Source organism: Psittacula echo (genome assembly GCF_963264785.1).
Source record: "Psittacula echo genome assembly, chromosome: 3".
In the NCBI taxonomy this organism is placed as follows: domain Eukaryota; kingdom Metazoa; phylum Chordata; class Aves; order Psittaciformes; family Psittacidae; genus Psittacula; species Psittacula echo.
Window position 1 is genome coordinate 6950680 of NC_137736.1, and position 20884 is coordinate 6971563.

General features: G+C 42.2%; 1 protein-coding gene across 8 annotated transcripts in view; it reads left to right on the plus strand.

The window, feature by feature from the left end:
- The first annotated feature begins 133 nt into the window (after positions 1–133).
- The window catches only part of GTF2E1 (general transcription factor IIE subunit 1), a 55847-nt gene continuing 35096 nt past the window's right edge, over positions 134–20884 (plus strand). The window contains exons 1-4 of one of the 8 annotated variants that reach the window (XM_080612948.1): positions 147–478; positions 677–743; positions 1465–1521; positions 9300–9777. In XM_080612948.1, the coding sequence (XP_080469074.1) occupies positions 9330–9777 (448 nt within the window). In that variant the 5' untranslated portion in view covers positions 147–478; positions 677–743; positions 1465–1521; positions 9300–9329. Of the gene's footprint in view, positions 481–676; positions 744–1464; positions 1522–9299; positions 9778–20884 lie in introns of all 8 variants that reach the window. The other 7 variants (XM_080612949.1, XM_080612951.1, XM_080612953.1 and 4 more) reach the window with 7 other exon arrangements.

Consider the following 20884-nt stretch of genomic DNA (forward strand, 5'->3'; position numbering starts at 1 on the left):
CCGCTTCTCTCAGCCTATTGGCTGGCTGCTCAAACTTTCACTTCTGATTGGTTCAACCCCTGTGATGGGCGGGAACTGCTCCGGGTTGGGGAGGCTTTTGAGGCTCCGATTGGATGGTGCTCTTGTTGGTTCTACGGGCACGGAATACGCGTCGCGCTGTGACGCCAGCAGCGCGCGAGGCTCTGACGCCGGAAGCGCCGCTCAGAGCGGGCAGAGCTGTGGGCGGCTGCAGGTCAGTGCTGGCCCCGGGCAGCAGCCGACGTGACCCTCCTCCCCTGCGGACACACAGCGGCCCCGCTGCCGGTCCTCGGCGTCTCCTCGCTGGGCCGCGGCCTCCTGAGCCGCCATTTACGCGGTACCGCTGGGGGAAACAGCCAAGTGCCCTCTTCCCTGCTCCGCCCCTCTTGGCCCCGCCGCGGTGAGCTGAAGCGGCCCCTCAGGAGCTCCGGGCTCGGCGCTCCGTGCCCACCTTTCCCAGGTGTTTTGGGTTGGTGCTCTCGGAGTTCGTGTTCCCCGAGTGCTGGCTGGCTGGGCCGTTACCCTCACAGCCCGCTTTGCCTCAGGCTCGGTGCCACCCTGTGCCCTTCCTCTGGCGTGGTTTGGGGGGTTTCCTTGATTTTCTGGGGTATTTTTTTAGGGAATACTCTCCAAGCCGCTTTCCCTCTGTCTCCTGCAGGAGCCTGCACGATTGAATGTTTAAAACTCAACATGTAAAAGCGGGTATGGAACAGGAAGCTGCGCAGGTAGCTGTGCTGTGCTTGGCTTTAAAGCTTAGTCTGCTACAATGATCTATGAAATCTGTGCAATTATAGTGTAGCCAGCAGGGCCAGGGCAGGGGGCCAGCCCTGTACTGGGCACTGGTGAGGCCGCACTTTGAATCCTGGGTTCAGTTTTGGGCCCTTCCCTGCAAGAGAGACATTGAGGTGCTGGAGCGGGGACAGAGAAGGGCAACAGAGCCGGTGCAGGGCCTGGAGCACAAGTGTGATGGGGAATGGCTGAGGGACCTGGGGGGTTTAGTCTGGAGAAGAGAAGGCTCAGGGGGACCTTATCCCTCTCTACAGCTGCCTGACAGGAGGATGGAGTGAGGAGGGGTCAGTCTCTGCTTCCAAGGAGCAAGCAACTGGACAAGAGGAAGGGGCCTCAAGCTGCACCAGGGCAGGTTTAGATGGAGATGAGGAACAATTCCTTCCCCAGAGGGTGCTCAGGCATTGGAACAGGCTGCCCAGGGCAGTGCTGGAGTCACCATCCCTGAAAGTGTTCACGCACTGTGTTGATGAGGCCCTCAGTGTCAGGGGTTACTGGCGGCCTTGGCAGTGTCGGGGTAAAGATTGAACTTGATGAGTTTAAAGGTCTTTGTCAACTGAGTTGATTCTGTGATTTGTAATCTCAAGGAAGCTGCAAAATTAGGGGAATCTGGGTCATAACTGGCACTGTAACAAATCTAGCTCATCCCTTTTTTTCCAGGTTTGACCACTGGTTGAGCCCGTATGGTGAAAGCATTCAGTTCTCCAGGTCAGCAAGGTATTTTTGTTTTGTGCATTAGCTTTCTTCTGGCTTCGTGAGCTTGCTGGTTCGTTGCGAAGCAGATGAGTGTCACATATAATGGCCTTGAGCTGTTAAATGGATCCAACTGTCAAACTTGTATCCTTACAGGTGGTTCAGAAGGAAGATCAGCATTCTGAAAAAGGTGTTCAGCAGTGCATGGTTAAGGCACATTTTCACATAATATAGGTGGCATATTTTTGCAAAAGGTGGAATTTCTTCTTTCATCTCTTCCCCTGCCCTGGCATCCTCTCACATCTCTTGTGTCTCTTGCTCATCAGACTTTTCCAGTAGCTCATTAAACTGTCAAAAAAACTAGTAAAAGGGGTAGTAAAAGAGGTATTTTTATGCCTTTTAGTGATGCAGATTGGTGCATAGGGAGGCCTTCTGAGTGCTAGTGCTGGCATAGGAGACAACAGAGGAATGTGCTTGGGAGAGGAGGAAATACCTTTCTGAAAGCAATAAGGGATGATGGGAATTTCATCCCTACCTTCTAAGTCCTTTAAGATACGATTTACAGCTTGCTTTCACACAGGATGCTTTAGTGAATTCTTCACTAAACTAGAAACTGCATGAATGGTATCTTGTTACTTAGTTATCTGGCATTTTGTTACTTAGTTTTTCTGTTTCTTTATTGCTTAAATCTCTAGTGTATGTGCTTGTTTGCTACACCCTGATGCGCTAAAACGTTTCTGAACGTAATGCTTGCATAAATCTTCATCTGAAATTCCTGAAAAGCAGACAGTAGCACTCATATCATCTATCATGATGAGAGGTGTGGTGGCCCAGGTCCCACTGAATGCAGGATATGACAAATCATTTCTTTCTGCTTGTCAGAAACTTAACAAGGAATGCTGGGGTTAAGCCCAGTGTACTTGAATGTAATCATGACTACCTTAAGCTTGATGTTTGTGACAAGTGCTCTTACTTTTTTTTTTCCCCTTTAAAAAAAAGCCCCGAACCTTACAACCTGATTATGTGAGGGCCAATGCTGAGATAGTAACAGGTATTCTTCCACTGGGATAATTTCAGATTGAAGTGTAAATTGTAAGAGTTTCTGATGTCTATGGTTAAAATGTTCTAGTGGCTATACATTACAATTGAGTCACTTTAACATCTATGCCACCTCATGGAGAAAGCTCACTCTTCTACACCCCTAGCCATGCCTTCTTCTCTGTGTTTTGTGTAGACTCTACATTGGTAATGTGAGTGATCCAGTTTTTGAACTTTCCCCCTTGCTCTCCCTCTAAAATACCCTATTTATTGCTTTTTGGCACATTGTTTTTTCACTTTTTATCAACTTAATTCACCTTTCAACGTGAACTGGCAAGTGTCAAAATGAGCCCAGAATGGTGGGGGTTGTTGCTGGAGGCTGGGAAGGAAAAGAATGATTTCTTTGTGAGAAGGAGGTGTAATTAGACTTAAGGTGGAACAGAAAACTGTACTTTCGCTATTCTAGCCACTAAGTTTGGCCTTCTATATATTGTGTACTCGTAATTTTTTTGTCTACAACTGTAAATAGTTTGTTAATGCTAACATGTATTTGAAGGACTTCTGAGTACTGCATCTGTTTGTATACATGCACATAGATAAATCTTTAATTTACTGACATCTTGCTATTGTTTAGGTCAGGTTTAGATTATGAACGTGACTGAGAATTACATCCTGAGCCTGCATTGTTCAATTTCTGCCTTGCATGGGCAGACTGTGTGGCCTTATATGTGGCTCCATGTATTTTTACTTGGGAAATTAGGTGAAAACTGTCCTAATTTCAGCCAGGCCCTTCAGCCTTTCTGTGTGCTGCTGTAGTTCAACTTTTCATCTTTGGTGAAGAAAACCCTTTGATACTTGTGGCCTCTTGGTTTCCGTTTATGGAATGCCAACAAGGAGGTACTATTTGAGTGAAATCAGTTTGTTCTTTTCTCCTTTAATACTTCAGAGCAGGTCTTGCAATGAAGATACATGACTTCTCATGCAGATGGAAGGCTGAGCAGTAGTGTTCCTAAGTCACCAGGGAATGAAATTCCATAAGCTTTTGATAAAATGCCAGAAGACTTTGGGTTTGCAACTGATATGGGATAAAGGCAGTTCAGGGTAATATGGACATGCTGCACAGATCACCCACTCTCTACAGAGAAAGATGAAAAAAGCAGACTTGAAAATGGCAGATTCTGTGCCATTTCCCAGTTTCTGGAAAAGGATGAGTAGTGTCTGAGGTTACATTGTACAGACATTTAAAATCTCGATAGCATGTTTTCCCACTGTAGTTCTGAAATTTGCGCCTTCCTTCCCTGTAGTTGGGAAGATTCAGAATCACCCCTCAGCATAACCTCATCATCCTCTGGAAGACGGAATTCCAGATTTTATTAGAGTGAGAGACTACAAAACTAGGATCTGGTGTTTGTAAGTGACTACTGGAGTGGGATATGGTACACACTGGCTCACAGGAGCCTCTTGTACTTTTCATGTTTACAAGCGAGGGACTCTTCTTATAACCTGTTTTTGATTTTTCCTGAAGAAACTGTGGCAGTGGTATAAGCAATTAATTTTTTTTTTCCTTTTAAAGAAATCTTATGGCAGAAGCCTGCACAAATGTTTTCCAAACAAATCACAGAATGGTTTGGGTTGGAAAAGACCTTAAGATCATCCAGTTCCAACCCCCTGCCATGGGCAGGAATGCCTCACACTAGATCACCAAAATCTGGCCTCAAGATTTAGTGAAAAAGAGCACTAATGATTTAAATTAGATGTGGGGAAAAGTAGGAAGCACCTTTCAAAGAGTTAACAGTATGTCTGATAGACCTAAGTTCCAAGCCAACCCTGCAACTCTCAGGTTTTCCTCCAGAATAGTTCTGGGGTTTTAAAAAGGGTTTGTATACCAAAATGAGTGAAGAGGAGTCTGCTTCCTTTTTCCAGATCCTGCTCTTACACTGTTTATGTTGTCAAATATATGAATAGTGAGACTTCATTAATTTGTTTGCGGTGAAATTGCTAGTGGAATTAATATGAGCCTCAGAGTTACGTTAAAACAACGTGATATTCATTTGGAGTATTAGGTAAAAATTCTGGTTAATTCACTGGCTGACTTATGCTTTCATAACTTGTAGTTCTAGTTTCATCTACTTTGTGGCTTCTAGGTATCACCATTTAGGACTTTTTTGTCTTTCATCTCAGCTTTAGTGAGGAAAAGCAGGAAGCAAAACAGATCCAATATCCTTAGCACAACTCCTGGTTGAGCTTGCAAAAGTATTCTTGAAATCTTGGTACAAAGAGAAGAAGAGTTTAATTGCTTTGATGCTGCATCAGGAAAGTCCTGACCAGTGGAGATGTTTGCTCAGTAGAATTTCTGGCTTCTAAATTGCCTTTGATCAGACTGAATGTGTTTTTTATGGTCACCTGCTCTCTCAATTTCATTTCTGGCATCTCAAGTTATGCTCAAGACCTCCAACCAAGTGTGTATTTGGGCTTGCTGTCCTACTGCAATAGCACAGGCAGGTCTATGTTCCCATAATATTTAATTGTATTCACTTATTTCCCCAGAACAATTCCCAACAGCTGTCTCTCTTAATAAACCCATTCTTAAATAAACCCATTCTTAAATATGGAGATCCTCCTTTTGGGTGCCTGAGTCTCATCCTGCTCAGTGTGCTTTATTATTGGTGCTGTAGGTGCTTACTGCATTGTGGTGTATTTTGGCCACTGCTTTGCTTTTTCTCTCTTTTTTTTTCCTGACAATGTCTCTTGATGTTCATACATTATTAATGAAGTACAGACATTATTAGGAAACAGATGCAGGTCCATTAAAACCTTGTTAGGAGATGTTATCATATTTCTTTGCACATGTAATTAATTCAGGCTTGACTTACTGCTTTGGTAGAAGGTGAAATCACTGCTCAAGGTTGCAATGCTGAAGTCCTCTGCTGTTGAATTTTAAACTGATATTCTTGTGGCACTGGATTACAGCTTGTGAGCTGCATCACTGTCTTTCTTGCCTGCTGAAAGGTAGTAAGGATTTGCAGTGCTTATGCTGTAGGCTGGGATTCTTCATGGGTCAGAAGTCAGCTTTTTCTAGAGAAACAGAGTTAGTCCCTGGCCTGGAGAGTTCTGAAAGTGGTGTGTGCTGGCCATCATTCTGTATTGTCTATCTTACATGATTATCAAGAATGATGTTGCAGAACATGTCCTTCATCCAGCCATACCGATCTTGTTCAAACCCTTACTTTTGATCAGTCTGACATTAGGCCTTAATGTAATATCAAACGTGGTATTTGCTCAACCTATGTCCATGCTTATTTTTAGAGCTAAGTTAGATGCGTTCAGCATTGTTGATTTTCATGTAACAAAGCTTGACAAGGGTGTTCTTTGGCTTTATTTCTTGTTTGTTTTTTTTTTCTTCTTTTCTGCCTTAAAGCTGACACCAGTCCCTTGGTTGTCTCACCCAGTGGCTGTCTTCTGCAGGATTTAGAACTTAATCTGTGTTACTCCACTTTCTGAAGTGGAGATTAATGGGAAAGAATGGCTTGTGGTGTTTCTAAAATGTTTGCATGTCCGTATGTCCATGCCTGGAAGAATATCAGTGTTGCAGTCAAGATGCCCGCTATCCCCTGAGGACTAAAAATCTCCATTAGAGGAAAGGAAATAACTGTGTAAAAACTCCTGGTCTCATTAGGTGAAAAAAAAAGTATTTTTTAGAGATTGACACTAAGAAATATTATTAAATCTTTAATTATTGCTGAAAACCAAGGGGAAAGCATAGACTTTTAGAGGTGGCTTTATTTATTAGTCCCTTGTAGGCCTCAGTTTAAGCTGTTTGAGTACATTATTTGGGAAATTGTACTTTAAATCTGTTTTGAAAGTGCCTGTGGAAATCTCCAGCTGTCTTACCAGGGAGGTTGCTGGAGAGAAAATGCTTTCCCTTGGTTCTTAGGTGAGGTATCCAGGGTGAGGTGTGCTTATTTAAAACCACTTTTCAGTGAGTGCCCACTCACTGCAGATTGCGTTCCAAGGTTTTCTGCAAGGGAATTTCAGGGAACAGTGGATCGGTGAGGAGAGAAGGGGATTGAAAACCTTTTGACTTTTAAAATCTCTCCTGGGGTGGTAGCTTTTATTTAAAATTGATCCTTACATTAATGTTATACTGTGCTTACACTGAGTAAGATTTAATCAAATTCAAGCTTGAGGCCTGCTTCTGCATTGACATTGTTTTGTACTATCAGTATGTAGCTGACAGATACAGTCAAAAGCAAGATTTATCCTTAAGTGACTGAAAGACTGTAAAAATTCCAATGGAAACTGTTTTTCAAGGGCAGCATTCTGTGGCGATGTTCAGATTGGGTCTGATTTACAGATTTAAAAGTACTGTATGGCTAACTCATGATGGGGCATCCCTTATTGCTAATGCTTTTACCTTTAATGCAAACCCATCCTTTGTGTAAGAGAAATCATTATGTATCTGGCATGCAAAAGAAAGCTAACCGACTGTAGAAGTACTTGTTTCACAGCTAATTCATTCCATAATAAACATACTTTGATTTCCTTGAAGGGAAGCTGGAGCTGGACATCCAAGCAGTTTTCTGTAAGCTATACTCAGCCTGCATGCTGGCAGTCAACAAATGTACAGTCCATTTCAATTTGAGCACTGTGAATACCATTTGGCCTTAAGTTAGAGAAAAAGAAAAGCTCAAGCAGGAAAGCATTTTAGAAGAAAAGAATGGGGTTTTTTTTCTTACCCAAAAGGCAGAAAAGATAGGACAATCCACAGCCTAATTGCTTTGCAGTTGTACTGTGCTAACCCTAGAGAGGTACGTACCACCTTAGTTGCAGAAGAGGGTCTGGAGAGTAGTAAAGCTTCAGTGGGTAAGGTTGCTTGCAGTTTTTTGAGAGGGCAGTGTTTCTCATATGAAACCAAAAATATCCAAGCAGGCAACTGTGATAAATGATCACAGATTTTTGAGTAGTCTTAGCTGATGGAAGTGAGTCATCAGCTGCTTGGTTACATGTAGACTTGGTGATTTCAGGGGGATGGCTTAGCGCGGGGAATATAGAAAAGTTCTGTTTGTCAGAAAGGATATTGCAGGTTTTATGATGGTGGTGATTTAGAAAACAGGATACCCATCCAGATCCTTTCTTCTGCTGTCAGTCTCCTCTTTCCTTTATTTGAGTCCTGAATGCTGGGGAGGTGCATATACAGTGTGTGAAACATCCAATGATAGCGAAACTTGAGATTGGCAGATTTTTACTATTTATGGTATTGGTTCACAGATAAAAATTGCTTGGCAATGACGAACAAACAGAAATTAAGGTGTGGGGTTTTTCTTCAGTTGAAGGAACCTTTTGCTTAAGAAGTGGTTATTCATATCCTGAACTAGCATAGGAGTCTCATTGAAAAAGGCTTTTCCAAATTTTATTTGAAGTTAACTGAAAGTTCAGCCCCCTGAAAGGGTATTTCAAAACCACGTGTAGTACATCATGCTTATCTTGAACCTTTCATATGTGGGAATCCTAGTGCATTATGAGTGGAGGAGAATCTTTTTATTACCTACAGACTTGAAAGAGTGGAGGGGAAATGTGCAAAGCCACCCTGTGAAATGGCAGTGAGCCTTTGTTTTGTGCCCTATGGTGTTGCTTCCCATTCTCTCTCCAGTGGACAAAACTGGCTACTTCAGAAGAGTCACTGCTGTTACTTGCCTGCTGGGGTTTGATTTTTGGCTATGTCTGTGGCAGGGGTGACAATCTGAGGAATTCCTTGCATTATATGGTCCTATATGCGATCCAGTGTATGACCCAGAGGCATATAATTTTTGTGACTATTTGTGCTATTTGATGTTAAGGTGAATTAAATGAAGTGAAAATACAGTATTTAGAAATGACTGTCTTGTCACAGGCAACAAGGTGAGCCCTTGTAACTATCTCAAAGGATACTTCTGGAATATTTTTTCTTTTTAAACACATCATCTTTTCATGTTCACTAAGTCTTCATTTTTGCTTCATTTATCATGCTGTATTATTCATGGGCTTCTTAAGGCCTAAATGTGAGACACTTCAAATGAAGGATCAGTCCTTGTAAGGTCCTATTTGCTCATCTGAGATCAAGGCTAAAGCAGTCTGTGGTACAGGATCTGGCAGTGCTAACAGTTTTCATGCTGCAAATGGCTGACTAGGGTCCATTTATAAGAAAGTAGAGAAAAAGTCTATTTGTTTGTGTTGTGCAGCTGGGGGCTTTTGTTTGAGTGCATACCAGCCTGTACTAGCAAGCTGTCCTCGTGTAATATCTCTTCCCAGCGATGCCTGAGAAGTAGAAACAGGCAGAGCTACTTACAATGTGATAAAGTGATGTCAACTGGGGCCACAAGACTACTCCACTCTTGGGCTGTGTTAAGACCTCTCTTGCTGTAGCCTTTTTCTGCTTCTCCCAAGCTGCAAGTCTCAGCTGATCATGAAGCTGTCTCCTGGAGCTGAGCTTCAAGACAGCTTTCTTGTTCCAGCTCTGTTGGCTGTAACTGAGTAGAAATGAAATCTGCTGTATGTTATGGTACCAACTTCTTTTGGCTTTCTTTAAGTTTTCAATCATTTTGTTTGAATGAAAGGTACCATTTCCTGGTTCTACTTCTTTAGCAGTGTCATTAGTAATACCCAAGAAGACAGTACAGGGCTTGGGGAAGAGAAATGGGAAACACCCCATTATTTTCTTAGCTTTAAGTAAGATGAAACTTCTGAAGTCAGAAGACTAGCTAAGAATCTGCCTTTTTTCATTGCAGTATACATGAAGCTCAAGATCTGAACCTGCTATGACTGACCCAGACGTTCTCACTGAGGTCCCAGCAGCTCTCAAACGCCTTGCCAAGTATGTGGTGCGTGGCTTTTATGGCATTGAACATGCTTTGGCTCTGGACATTCTCATCAGGAACCCCTGTGTGAAGGAAGAGGACATGTTAGAGCTCCTTAAGTTTGATAGGAAGCAGTTGCGAGCTGTCCTCAACACTCTCAAGGGTGACAAGTTCATCAAATGCAGGATGAGGGTAGAGACGGCTCCAGATGGCAAAACCACCCGTCATAACTACTACTTCATCAACTACCGCCTTCTGGTTAATGTGGTGAAGTACAAGCTGGACCACATGAGGAGGAGGATTGAGACAGATGAAAGAGACTCCACCAATCGTGCCTCTTTTAAATGCCCCATTTGCTTCAGCACCTTCACAGACTTGGAGGCCAACCAGCTGTTTGACCCCAGGACAGGTAAGAGTACAGAGAACAGGTAACAGAATGCTCTTGCTGTCTCCTTTGTAGCTGCTGGACTTGAAGGAAACAGTCTTAGGAAAATTCTCTGGAGTTTGTCCAGAGCTAGAGGGCACTCTGTTTCTGCAGGTGGTAAATGTTTCAACAAGCTACAGAAGTAATGTATACAGACTTAAGCAGTCTGTACGGGCAAATAGCAGTGTTGGTAAAATACTTAAGTGACAAACAGTAGGGAAATGGAGGTCTTACCGCAACAGCCTTCAAAGGTAAATAAAGCAGTCTGTCCTTGTTGGAAGCTGAAGGTTTTTCAGTATAACCTGCTGTTGCTTGTAAACTGTATGACTTACTGGTAGCTTGCAGAGGGCATGTGTTTAGTTGACTTTGGTCTGCAAAAAGTTTAAATGTAGAGATGGTCATGTAAGGAATGAGTTGCTACTGTTTAATTTTCTTCTGTCCAGTTCATTACACTGCACACCCTGGATTCCCCAGGGTAAGGCAGTCTCATGGAAGTTAAAAGAAATTAATTAGACTTGTCTGTGGTTGAGAGTAAACAAGATTCTTTTTCAAGTCTGTGTGTTAGTCCCGGTGGAGCTGCAGATCTGTCTCATGCATATGAAATAAGAATCTTTTCTGGGTGTTATTGTCTATCGGGGCAGTCCAAATGCTTTGTGCCAGGGAAGAAAAGGAGGAACACCTGCACCTGATGAGATCCTATTTCACTGGTCTAATCTGGGATTATCTGGGGGGGGGGGAAGGCAGGAAGCAGAAATAAGTAAGCCAGTTGGGAAGTCTGTCAGAAACATTGGGGGGTGGTGCATTGTGTCAGTTATCATGATGGGAAACTAAAAATCCACTGTTTAGTGGCATTGAAGCTTTTAATGCAGGGTTACTGATGTCTAATCTGCTTTGGAGAAGGGCAAACTCCCAACAAATGTTCAGGCTTTTCCCCTCTTTCCTGCCTGCAAAGATCAAGAGCTGTGAAACTCTTTACTTAAACAACCATGAAAATTATATTTAGTACTAGAGAAGCAGAATCCATGAAGTCAAGTAACAGTCATTGCTGTAATCCTATGCAGCTCTCCGAGTAGAAGTTGCTCGCTCATGGTGCACCAAAACCAGCAGTGCCAGCACAGAATTTTCCATACCACTGAGTATGGAAACTAGGCATGCTAGGTATAGTAATGTACTTACCAGTGGCAGCCACAGTCATGGGTGTTGGGCCAAAGAGGAATAGTGCTCTTGCAGTCTGGGGAGAGTAGAGCACCTGTGCAGAGAACAAATCCAGTGAGGAGTGTGAGATGCTGATCCCAAAGGGACCTGTAACGCTTTGCAGGTGAATCCTCCTGCCTCTGTGGGTAGTGATGTCCAAAAGCAAAGTAAGTGGCTGTCAAGGAGATGCAGAAGACCATAATGCTGGGATTTGGCTTTGACAGCAAGGCCTGTGCTCCAGGGGCTGATGAGGTCAACCAAGGATTTGTCTACAGCACAGGCACTGGCTGTCTGCACAATGTGAAATCATTCACTGGCACATGGAGTGTTTTGTGGTTTTGCTGATGGAAAGGTTGAGTTCTGTTTTCCCAGCATTTCCCAGCAGTTTGTTTCTGTCACTATTAGTGCAAATAACAAAATAGCCAATCACTTCACTTACTTTCAATAAGAATATACCTGTGTAGAATTTATGTATATTGTTTCTCCTTTTCTAACGCTTAAGTCAATGATAGTTTCATCTAGATAGTGCATGATGATACTGTTGCTTCACAAGAGCTTTTACATGGAATATCAGTTTGGATGAGGCTCTCCACTTACTGTTTAGGAAGGTCTCATGCGGTCTCTAAACCATGAGTAAAGTGTTTGTTTTCATTCCAGGTGAATAAGTGGCAAATTTTTTGTTCTGCACTGTTAGTGAGAATGGCTGCTTTGTATTGCAGAGGATTCTGTTGTTTGCATGTTTACTGCTGCTCTGGAATTCTGTATTGGAAAAAACTGGGACACCTTTGGGTGTCTCACAGAGGGAGCTAGTGAGAACAAGGCATGTAGAGAAACAAGATTTATTGGAGAGTGGCTAGCCATCCTTTTCCAAAGACGTCTTTAGCCCTTATCAGTGCTATACAGAAATCTCTCCCATTCATTGAAACTTAGGGCAGTGCAACTGCTGCAGGGTGCCTGAAAGCCACGTGAGTTTCAGTCACGGCTGACCTGAGCTGCTCCTAGACTGCAGCCATATTGATCAAATTTTGTCGGTTAAAAGGCCTGCAGGGCCAAAGCCTGTTAGCTCTTAGGGCAGGTAGAGCGTGGAAGGCATCCTCTGCAATAGTCTAGACTAAGCTGCACTTAAATTGGTGCTCTGTTGTTAAAAGACATCCTGTTTCGCTGTCTGCTTTTTGTCCTTGTCACTCAGAGATCAGGATGGTTTTAGATGTGCTGCGTTTTCTTCTGCTTCGCTTTCCTCTTCTCTAGTTAGAACTCAAATGCAAACTCTGAGCAACTGGTGTAGAAAGAAAGGGTTAGAAGTGGAGGTTATTACTCTTGCCCTTCCTTATTCAGTGACGGCGAAGAGGCTTCCAAAATGCCTCCATGACTTTAGTCATTCGATTGCCATTTGTGAATTAAGAGTGCTTGCAAAGAGCCTGTCCGTAGGTTGGATCCTTAATGCTCTTTAAATTTTACCACATCATCTGTGTCTGTCTCTCATCTTTAGCAGGGGTCTGTTTCTTACAGGTTACCAGTTGTCAAACGGAGGCTTTTTTAGCTCGCTCCATTTGTGACTGTTTTTGAAATAAATTGAGGTGTTTGGTTTTTCATTAGAGGATGTGATTATTGTGGTTTCAGAAGGAGGGAAAAGAATTGATAGTAAGAAGGGTATGTTTGCAGAGCGCAGAGGTATAGATGTGCTTTGGTTGCTGTTTATCCTATTAATTTTGAAAGATCTTTTTAAACAGAGTATGAGGTTTGCCACTAAAGGTAATTTTAAATGCAGCTTTTAAAAGGTAAAAATGTTACTTGGAGAGCGTGATCTTTCTGTATATGATTTTCTCAATCCCTTTTTCTGCCCTTAAACATCTTGACACAAAAAAGCTCGGAAAACCTACTATGCTGTCAAAAGGTTGAATAGGTGTTATCTGCTACTCGTAGGAATCGTGTAATGTTAAAGAAGCTGTCAGATGGTGGAAGTCAAGGTGACAAAAAAGCTGGAGTTTTGCTGCTGCTGCTTCATGTCACAAAGGGATCTTTTGAAAAGTGAAAAGGAGCATACTGTGTTCAAGGAGTCACTTGGTTTTCTGACCAATGAGTGTCTGTTGGCTCTAAGCACAGCTTGCCCAGGTCACGAGTTTTAGCCCCACCTGTTCTGAATGAAGAGCTCCAGATATCACACTTTCTCCCCAGTGGCAGTTTTACTGTTGCCTCCAAAGAAGCAGGATCAGTAACTTCTGCTTTTAGAGGCAAGCAGCTTGGACACAGCCTGCTTTTACTTTGCAAACGTTTGCTATGGAAACTTCAAGCAAAGCTGAGAAGAACTTTTTGACTGAAGAGGTCACAGATTTGGGGTTTGCCTATTGACCTGGCAGTGCCTTTGGCAGGAATTAGTGCAGGCAGGGTTGTTACAGGCTGAGCAGACGGTTCTTACCTGCTTTTGTGTTTTGAGATCTACAGAAAAGAAAAATGCTATAAGAATGAAAAGTGTTACTTCTGGACTTGTGTTTCAGATGGAATGATTGAGAAAGAAAAGAGACTATAGTTTTCCTAGAAGATCCTAATATAAGCATTTGAAATACAGATCACTGCCTTTCACTTCTGCCATCGCCTGCTGTCTACCTGTGCTCTGATATTTCATTGCTCTTTGTTCTGCATGCTAGCACTTGCATCAGCTGCTGTTGTGATGAAGCCTTATGCAGGTGGAAAGCTGCAGCCATTAAATAAGGCTACTTCTTGAGGCAAGGACATACAAGAAAGAGTTTAACTGTGTAGCACTAAGAAAAGCCAGATCTTATAAAGCATACTGTGAATAACACTGCTGAACTCTATCTGTTCTCAGACCTGGGCTGGCAGAGAACACTGACATAAGAGACGCTGGGTTTTCAAGTATTTCACTTGGAGATACGGTGTTCATCAGGCAGTTACACAGACCTCTGGGCAGAATTTTCTTCTCTGTGCTTTTAAATGTAGAAACTACAGAAATGTAGTTTCCGTAGGCCACTTCCTGCAATTGCAGAACAATCTCAACAACTTGATACCATCTTGTGGGTCTGATTCAAACTAAAATAAGCTTGGAGAATTAGATGCACGCAAGCCTGTTGTGTGAAGTGTGGGGGCAGGACAGGAGAAGCTGCACTGGCTCTCCCAGCAGAGTGAGCTGGTTTTGCTCTGTACCTCTGGGCTTGGCTTGATTAATACATTAAATGTCACAAAACTGGAAATTATGTTCATGGATATGTGTTCTGTAGCATGATTAATTGATTAGTAGGGGAAGGTCTCTCTAATATATCCTGTTCTTATACCCTAATCATATTTGTTAATCTAGTGTAGTGTTGGAGTCGACTGTCAAATTCAAGGTCAGTTTGAGAGAAAGTATGTGACTAGAAACTGCAAAAGGGAGAGTGGGGTTGAAGTGAAAGAGTAAAAGAACTAAGATCCTACAGTGCATCACACCGTTATTCGGCCCTGGATTTCCTTAGGTATTCTAAATACCAAACTGTCAGGATACTCGTCAGCAGGTGAATTTAATATTAGAAAGAAAATATAAGGCTAGATGAAATAGTTTTTCCTTTGTTCTCTTCTACCTTTGCAATATAATTTTTGTCCAGTCTTGTGTTTCTATTAGTTCTGTTACTCTGAAGAATATTCTTGATGTTAACAGTCAATTGTAATTACAGCTGGTCTCTCACATACATCTATGCATTAAGTGTCCTCACCATAACATTCAGTTAGATAAGACGTGAATAATAGTGGAAAGAAAAGGATGGAAGACAAGTGAGTAATGTGAATCAGGAAGATGATGCTGTTGGGATGTTCTTAATTGCAATTGTAATCACTGGAGTCTTTTGTTGTTAGTGGAAATCATAGCAGCTAAATATTTGTCTATGCTTTGCCCTCCCACAGCTTGCTCTTGGTTTGGTGAATGATTTTGGATATAGCTATCTTACTGTTACTGAAAATGCACTGTAATAGTAACATACTGGATCCCTTATTCTCTGTGCTGATACTAAATTTAATTTGGGAAGAACAGATTGAAGGTGGCAGTATCAGTTTTGTAGAAGGGAAGATAACACCTTGAGTTTCATTTTAACCCTGCTTGTTTACTGTCAGCCTCTTGCATGTCAGATGTGTACTTCATAACAGAATTGCACTTAATGTGTTCAGAGGTTGGTTTTCTGTACCTGTCACAAGGCACCTTTTATGTTGCATTCAGGCAGGCTCAATGCAGTGGAGCATTTGTGTGGTTTGGGACCTGTTACTGAGATGAGGAATCTGCCTAGTGTTTGATATTTTTTGCTTTGGTCTTCTGTGTTGACTTCTAGAGCTACTGCCTTTTCTTCTGGGTGCTCAGCTTCTCTCGCTTTATCCCCAGTGAGCTATTCAGAACACATCTGTCTTCTCTCTTGTTTTGAATTTCCACTTCCTTGGGCAAGTTCTGCACTAGCTTCAAATCTTCCTCATCTGATTCAAATGACTTTTGAGCCTGTCCTATCTAGTTTGTAAATTTTTCCTTATGCTTCCCTTCTCCCTGTTGTTTTGCCTTGCCTTTGCTTGTGGAGCTCGTGTCTGTTTCTGGTACGTCTCTTTTTTTGTTCTGTCCCTGCCATCCATTAGAAAAAATAAATCACTTATAGAATCATAGAATGGTTTGAGTTGGAAAGGGCCTTAAGATCATCCAGTTCCAACCTCCTGCCATGGGCAGGAACACCTCACACTAGACCACGTCACCAAAGGCTCTGTCCAACCTGGCCTTCAACACTGCCAGGGTTGGCTCATTCACAATTTCCTTGAGCACCCTGTGCCAGTGCCTCACCACTCTCACAGTACAGAACTTCTTCCTTATATCTAACCCGAACTTCCTCTGTTTCAGTTTGAACCCATCACCCCTTGTCCTATCACTGCAGTCCCTAATGAAGAGTCCCTCTCCGGCATCCTTGTAGACCCCTTCAGACATTGGAAGCTGCTCTGACATCTTCACGCAGCCTTCTCTTCTGCAGGCTGAACAGCCCCAATTTTCTCAGCCTGTCTTCATATGGGAGGTGCTCCAGCCCCTGATCATCCTCGTGGCCCTCCTCTCTCTTAAAGCTATTTCTTCTTTATATCTACACTACTTAGTCAATCCTATTTGATCTTTATGCTGTTGATTCTTGTCCTTTGGGTTCAGTGACTTTCAGAACAGGCATTCTGGGTAGCTTTGTCTACCATGTGCTATGTGTGAATGTGCTATATGATATTACTGCTACAACAATTTACAGCTTTTTACCAGCTAAAATGAGGACTTTAAAAAGCTTATTGTAAATCGGCATACCAGAAACTTCCCTTGAATAAGGAAGGGTTCAGAGCAGCTCTGTTTTGAGCAGCTTCACGTTCTGTGAAGATTTGGTTGTTGTTAGCTCTCCAAGTGCCTGTAAGCCCATCAGTGTGATTTTCTTCTTCCTTGACTTTACAAGCACATTTTGTTTGTCTGTGCTGCCACTGAGAGCTTTTGGCAGACACCAACAGAAGGAAACTGCCCATGCTCTGCTTAGTTTCTCTGTTTCTGTTCAGACTTCTGGCAAAAGCTCCAAGAGTATTCCTGTTGGCTTTACACTGCTTCAGCTTGATAAGGCTTGGAGCCACAGGGAAAGGAAAGCTGAGAAAGAAACAGATCAGAATTAATGCATGCTTCACTAAAAGGAAGAATACTCTTTGGAAGGACTTTAAAAGGGATGTGTAGGTTATGTCTGTGGTTTGAACTCATTCTTAGCGGGTAGGACATGCTGCCTGAAAGATAAGCACCTAGTCTAACCATGGAATTAGCAGCTTGGTGGAGAAATAGGTGAAGGTGTGTTAGAGCCTGTGCTGTGCAGAACATCAGACCCCAGAAGGTTATAAGCCACTGGAGTAGCTCAGGAAAGCTGATGCCTGTAGAGTGCTGGCTGGTCTCTTCCCTATGTTCCACATTGACCTCTGGCTGGTGTGCTGTGTCTCTTAGATTAAAAAAAAGGATCTGATAAACACATGCCCTGGCTTATAGTATTTATACCTTTTTTTTGTCTGCAAAGGGCATTTTATTATTAGAAGTGCAAGAACAATTGCCCTTCCAGTAAAGGTTATCACTGTAACTTTTCTCTTGGCTTTGCAAATTGAAATAGATAACAGCAAGAAGATCTCTTGTAAAATCTGTGAATATTGCTAAGCTGCTTGCAGTGATAAAAGCTGAACTGCAGCATTCCTGTCTTTTACTCTAGTAACTTGCTGTTCTTTTGAAACTGCGTCCTTGGTAATACCATCTGCAGTGTGTCATCCTTTTAGGTATGGGTATCTGAAGTCAGATCAGGAGCTCATGGAGAGAATCCTGTTACTTGTGTTGCAGTCTCTCTGCTGTTGGGTGCAATTTGAGGGTATAGTATTTTGGCTTAGGTGGTATTTTGGCATAGTCTTTTTGGTTGAAGTAAAAAAAAATAAAGTTCTTTAATTTCCTAATGAGCTTCCTTTGGATATTCCCTCTGTCCAGTTGCATCTCTCTCTGCTTACTGGCTGGCTTAATGTATCCACAGCGGGACAGGAAGAACAACTTTGTCAGCTCAGAGCTGCTGAGGTTGTGTATATGAACTGGAGCAGAAATAGCTCTTACTGCGAAGAGGAAAGAATTCCTCTCTTTTCCAATTTTATATTGAATACATATTAAATCCCTATTGCTTCTGAGCAGTCCATAATTTGCTGTGTCTTATGCAGTCCCTTGAAAAGTTTAATTTACCTGTTCAAGAGAAATGTCTTTGCTCAAAAGTTCTGTACAGGATTTTTAATTTAGTTGGGCTAAAAATGGTGCACCCCAAGATGAATGAGCCCCTCAGTGTTCCTCTAGAGAATAGAAAGTGGTTCTGAAGGTGCTTATTTTCCAATTTTCTTTTTTGTCTTTTGAAGACATTAAATTTTAAATTGCTCCTCCTCTTCAATTGCAAACCCAGGTCAGCAGGAAGGGGAAGCTGCAGTATGAAATGTGAATTGATACTGTTGTCAAATGTGGAAGTAAATTTGGTTGATTTCTTTTGATTTTCCTGGAGTTTGCTATTTAAACTATGCCCAAGCAATAAATATATATATGTAATACTACGTAGACATTGCAGGTGGTGATGAAGTTGCTATTTCACAACAGAGTTACAGCACTGCTGTGTCCTTAGAGCACCTTCCATGCCTCATTCTCCATTGATAACCTGCTGTGGTCCCTTGGCAGAGCTTATTAGCTTGTATCCCATACAGTGCTCTTCGAGCAATGTATTTCAAACTGCTGACTGGGCCCCTGGACTGCCTGTGCATTGCTGTACTTGGTCCTTGGCCAGGTAAAGCTAGTGTCTTTGGTTTTCAAATTAAGATCAGAGTAATACAGCATGTTGTGTTTTCACCCAGAGTGCCATCAGGGTAGAAGTCGGAGGTCCAGGTATGTCCATCTTGTACTTGAAGTACATCTTCCAGCACACACAACAGGTCAGGCATGGTACTGATGCACTGTCAATGTTGCCTTATAGGTCATGAGATGGCATAGTACTAATATAACTGTGGTGTTAGAAATGGCAAGTCAGGATGAGTAACAGTGAAATATAACTGCTTCATGAGTCTATAAGGAAGTCTTGTAAGATTGGTGGTAACAGGGGCTTTACCGTGAAATACTTAACGAGGTAGATTCAATGAGTTTTGCTTCAACTATTCACAAGTTCTGGAGGGTGAAATGGAAAGGGAAAGTATCTGTGGTCATCTTGTATTTCTTCAAGAGGAAGTATTTTATTTAAGGAATTTTTTGTTCCTCATTTTCTGCATATGCCTCTCAGATACACCACAGATGTGTCTGTCTTTCTTCTATGTGGAGACACACAGCAGGAACTTCTGGCCCATCTGAAAGACCAAGATGTGATCTAAAGAAGGAAGACATAGAAGTCTTGAAAACATTACTAAGCTGTGCACAAACTCTAGAAGACAAATGAAAGGTGTGCACAGTGGTTTGCTGAAGCCAGTTCCATGGTTAGAGGAGTTCTGACTTCCTTGGTTTGGATGTTTGGAACTTTATAGTATTTTTTTTGAGGATGAAATGTAGGTCCTTTACAGACAGAAGCAGAAATTGTACCAACTTGCATGCTAAGATGTTATATCCTGCCTTGCAAGGCAAAGAGTTCCGAGTTCAGCTGCTTCTTGTTAAAGGAAGATGCATTCTCAGGTGGTCAAAATTTTAGTATGTCTAGTGAAGTAATCTGTTCTGTGACTATTTCCCCACCCAGCCACCCCAAGGCCTGAATTTGAGAATAACCTGATGAAAAGTGACTGTGGCAGAAAAGTGAAATCTCTTTCTCTTGAGGGATGTAAAACCAAGGAGAATCTTCCTCTTGCCAGTCTGCTAAAGCGCTGTTAGATTGGGGGGGGGGGGGTGGTATTGGCTTGAGGGGGGTGTGCATTTTTGTTTAGGGATTTTTTTGGTGGGTTTAGGTTGGGTTTTTTGTTTGGGTTGTTTTGGTTTTTTCTTTGCATTTAGCTTTTCACATGTTAAAAGACATGAATGCATTGTTATATGTTGAAGAGAAGGTCAAAGTTTATCCCTACTGCCACTTAATTCTGTACTCAGGAGGTGTGCACTGAGAGTTTGGACAAATATCCTTTCCTGTTAATCTGTAACATTGTCTGAAAAATTAACAGCTTCCCCTCTGGCAACATTCAAGCTGTTCTTTCTGCCATCCTGTCAGTTCAGACTGCTTTCCCAGCTTACCAAGAAATATCAATGGTATGAATGAATGAGAAACATGGGGTTTCTATAGCAAGCTGATCAATTGTGCTGCAGGGACTGCAGTCAGGATGGTTTCTGCTAGCCAGTTTTCACAATAGCTGAGTATTGTGAGGACCAAGTTGCTTGCAGGAACACGCCAAGCAAAACTGGAGCAGGTGCCCTAATGGAAATGCTTGATAGCTGGCAGTAATGGCATCCCCCTGTATGCCAAACATATACTTTTTGCAGTTGCCATCCACATGGGCCCTGCCAGTGCACAAAATCTGCTTTCTTTCATTTACAAGAATAAGAACTATTTGTGTCCCTGCCAGAGTCAATCTGGTTCTTAAATATAATGAATGGGTTGGAGGTTACCAACAGCAATCTTGAATTTAAAGCAATATTGAAGTTCATTTTAATAGAAAGTTGCTGGTTCCTTCTGCAAGACATTCTGCTTTTCCAAAATAGTGGCCAACTGCTGTGAAGCTGTGTGCATATTCAGTGTTGTAGATACTGTTGACAGGTAAAGTCAGTATAGTATATGGAGAAATACAGGCATAGCATTTGTGAAACTTGGTCCAGAGATTTAAGTGAAGTACAAAGCTGGGGAGAGAAACAAATGTTCTTTGGTTCTGTGAGCCTCCTGTTGAGTTACTAGGGAGCTTGACCTTCCACTGTGTCTGAAGCTATTGCACAGTTCAGAAAGGTTAGGTGTATGAGTTGGAATATTGCCTCAGAAATGCTCTTGCTGAACCTGGACACATGAACCTACAAGGCAGCCAGCTCAAGGGAGCTCTATTTTGGTGGTTCTGCTTAAACATGGCCTGATAAAACTGTTCCACAAGCAGTATAGTGCTTATTCTGGTTCTTGTTAACCATGTTTTGTGAGGAATGGGGTGCGACTCAGGATGAAGCTAGGTGATACTACAAAATAAAGCCAGAAATAAGGGAAGGTTTGTCTTGTTAAACATGCTGCTAGTCTGTTGCCAGCCATGAACATTAAGATTTCTGTCTGAATTTCGTGAAAGCTTTATATTAGAGTCTGTAAGTTCTTACTGATCCTAACCTATCATTGTCAAACAGTGTAAAATTCTGAATTTCTGTCCCTAAAGGGAAATAAACCTTCTGAACTCCACTTCCATTAGGCTGGAATTGCTCATAAATATGTATTTCGACTGTATT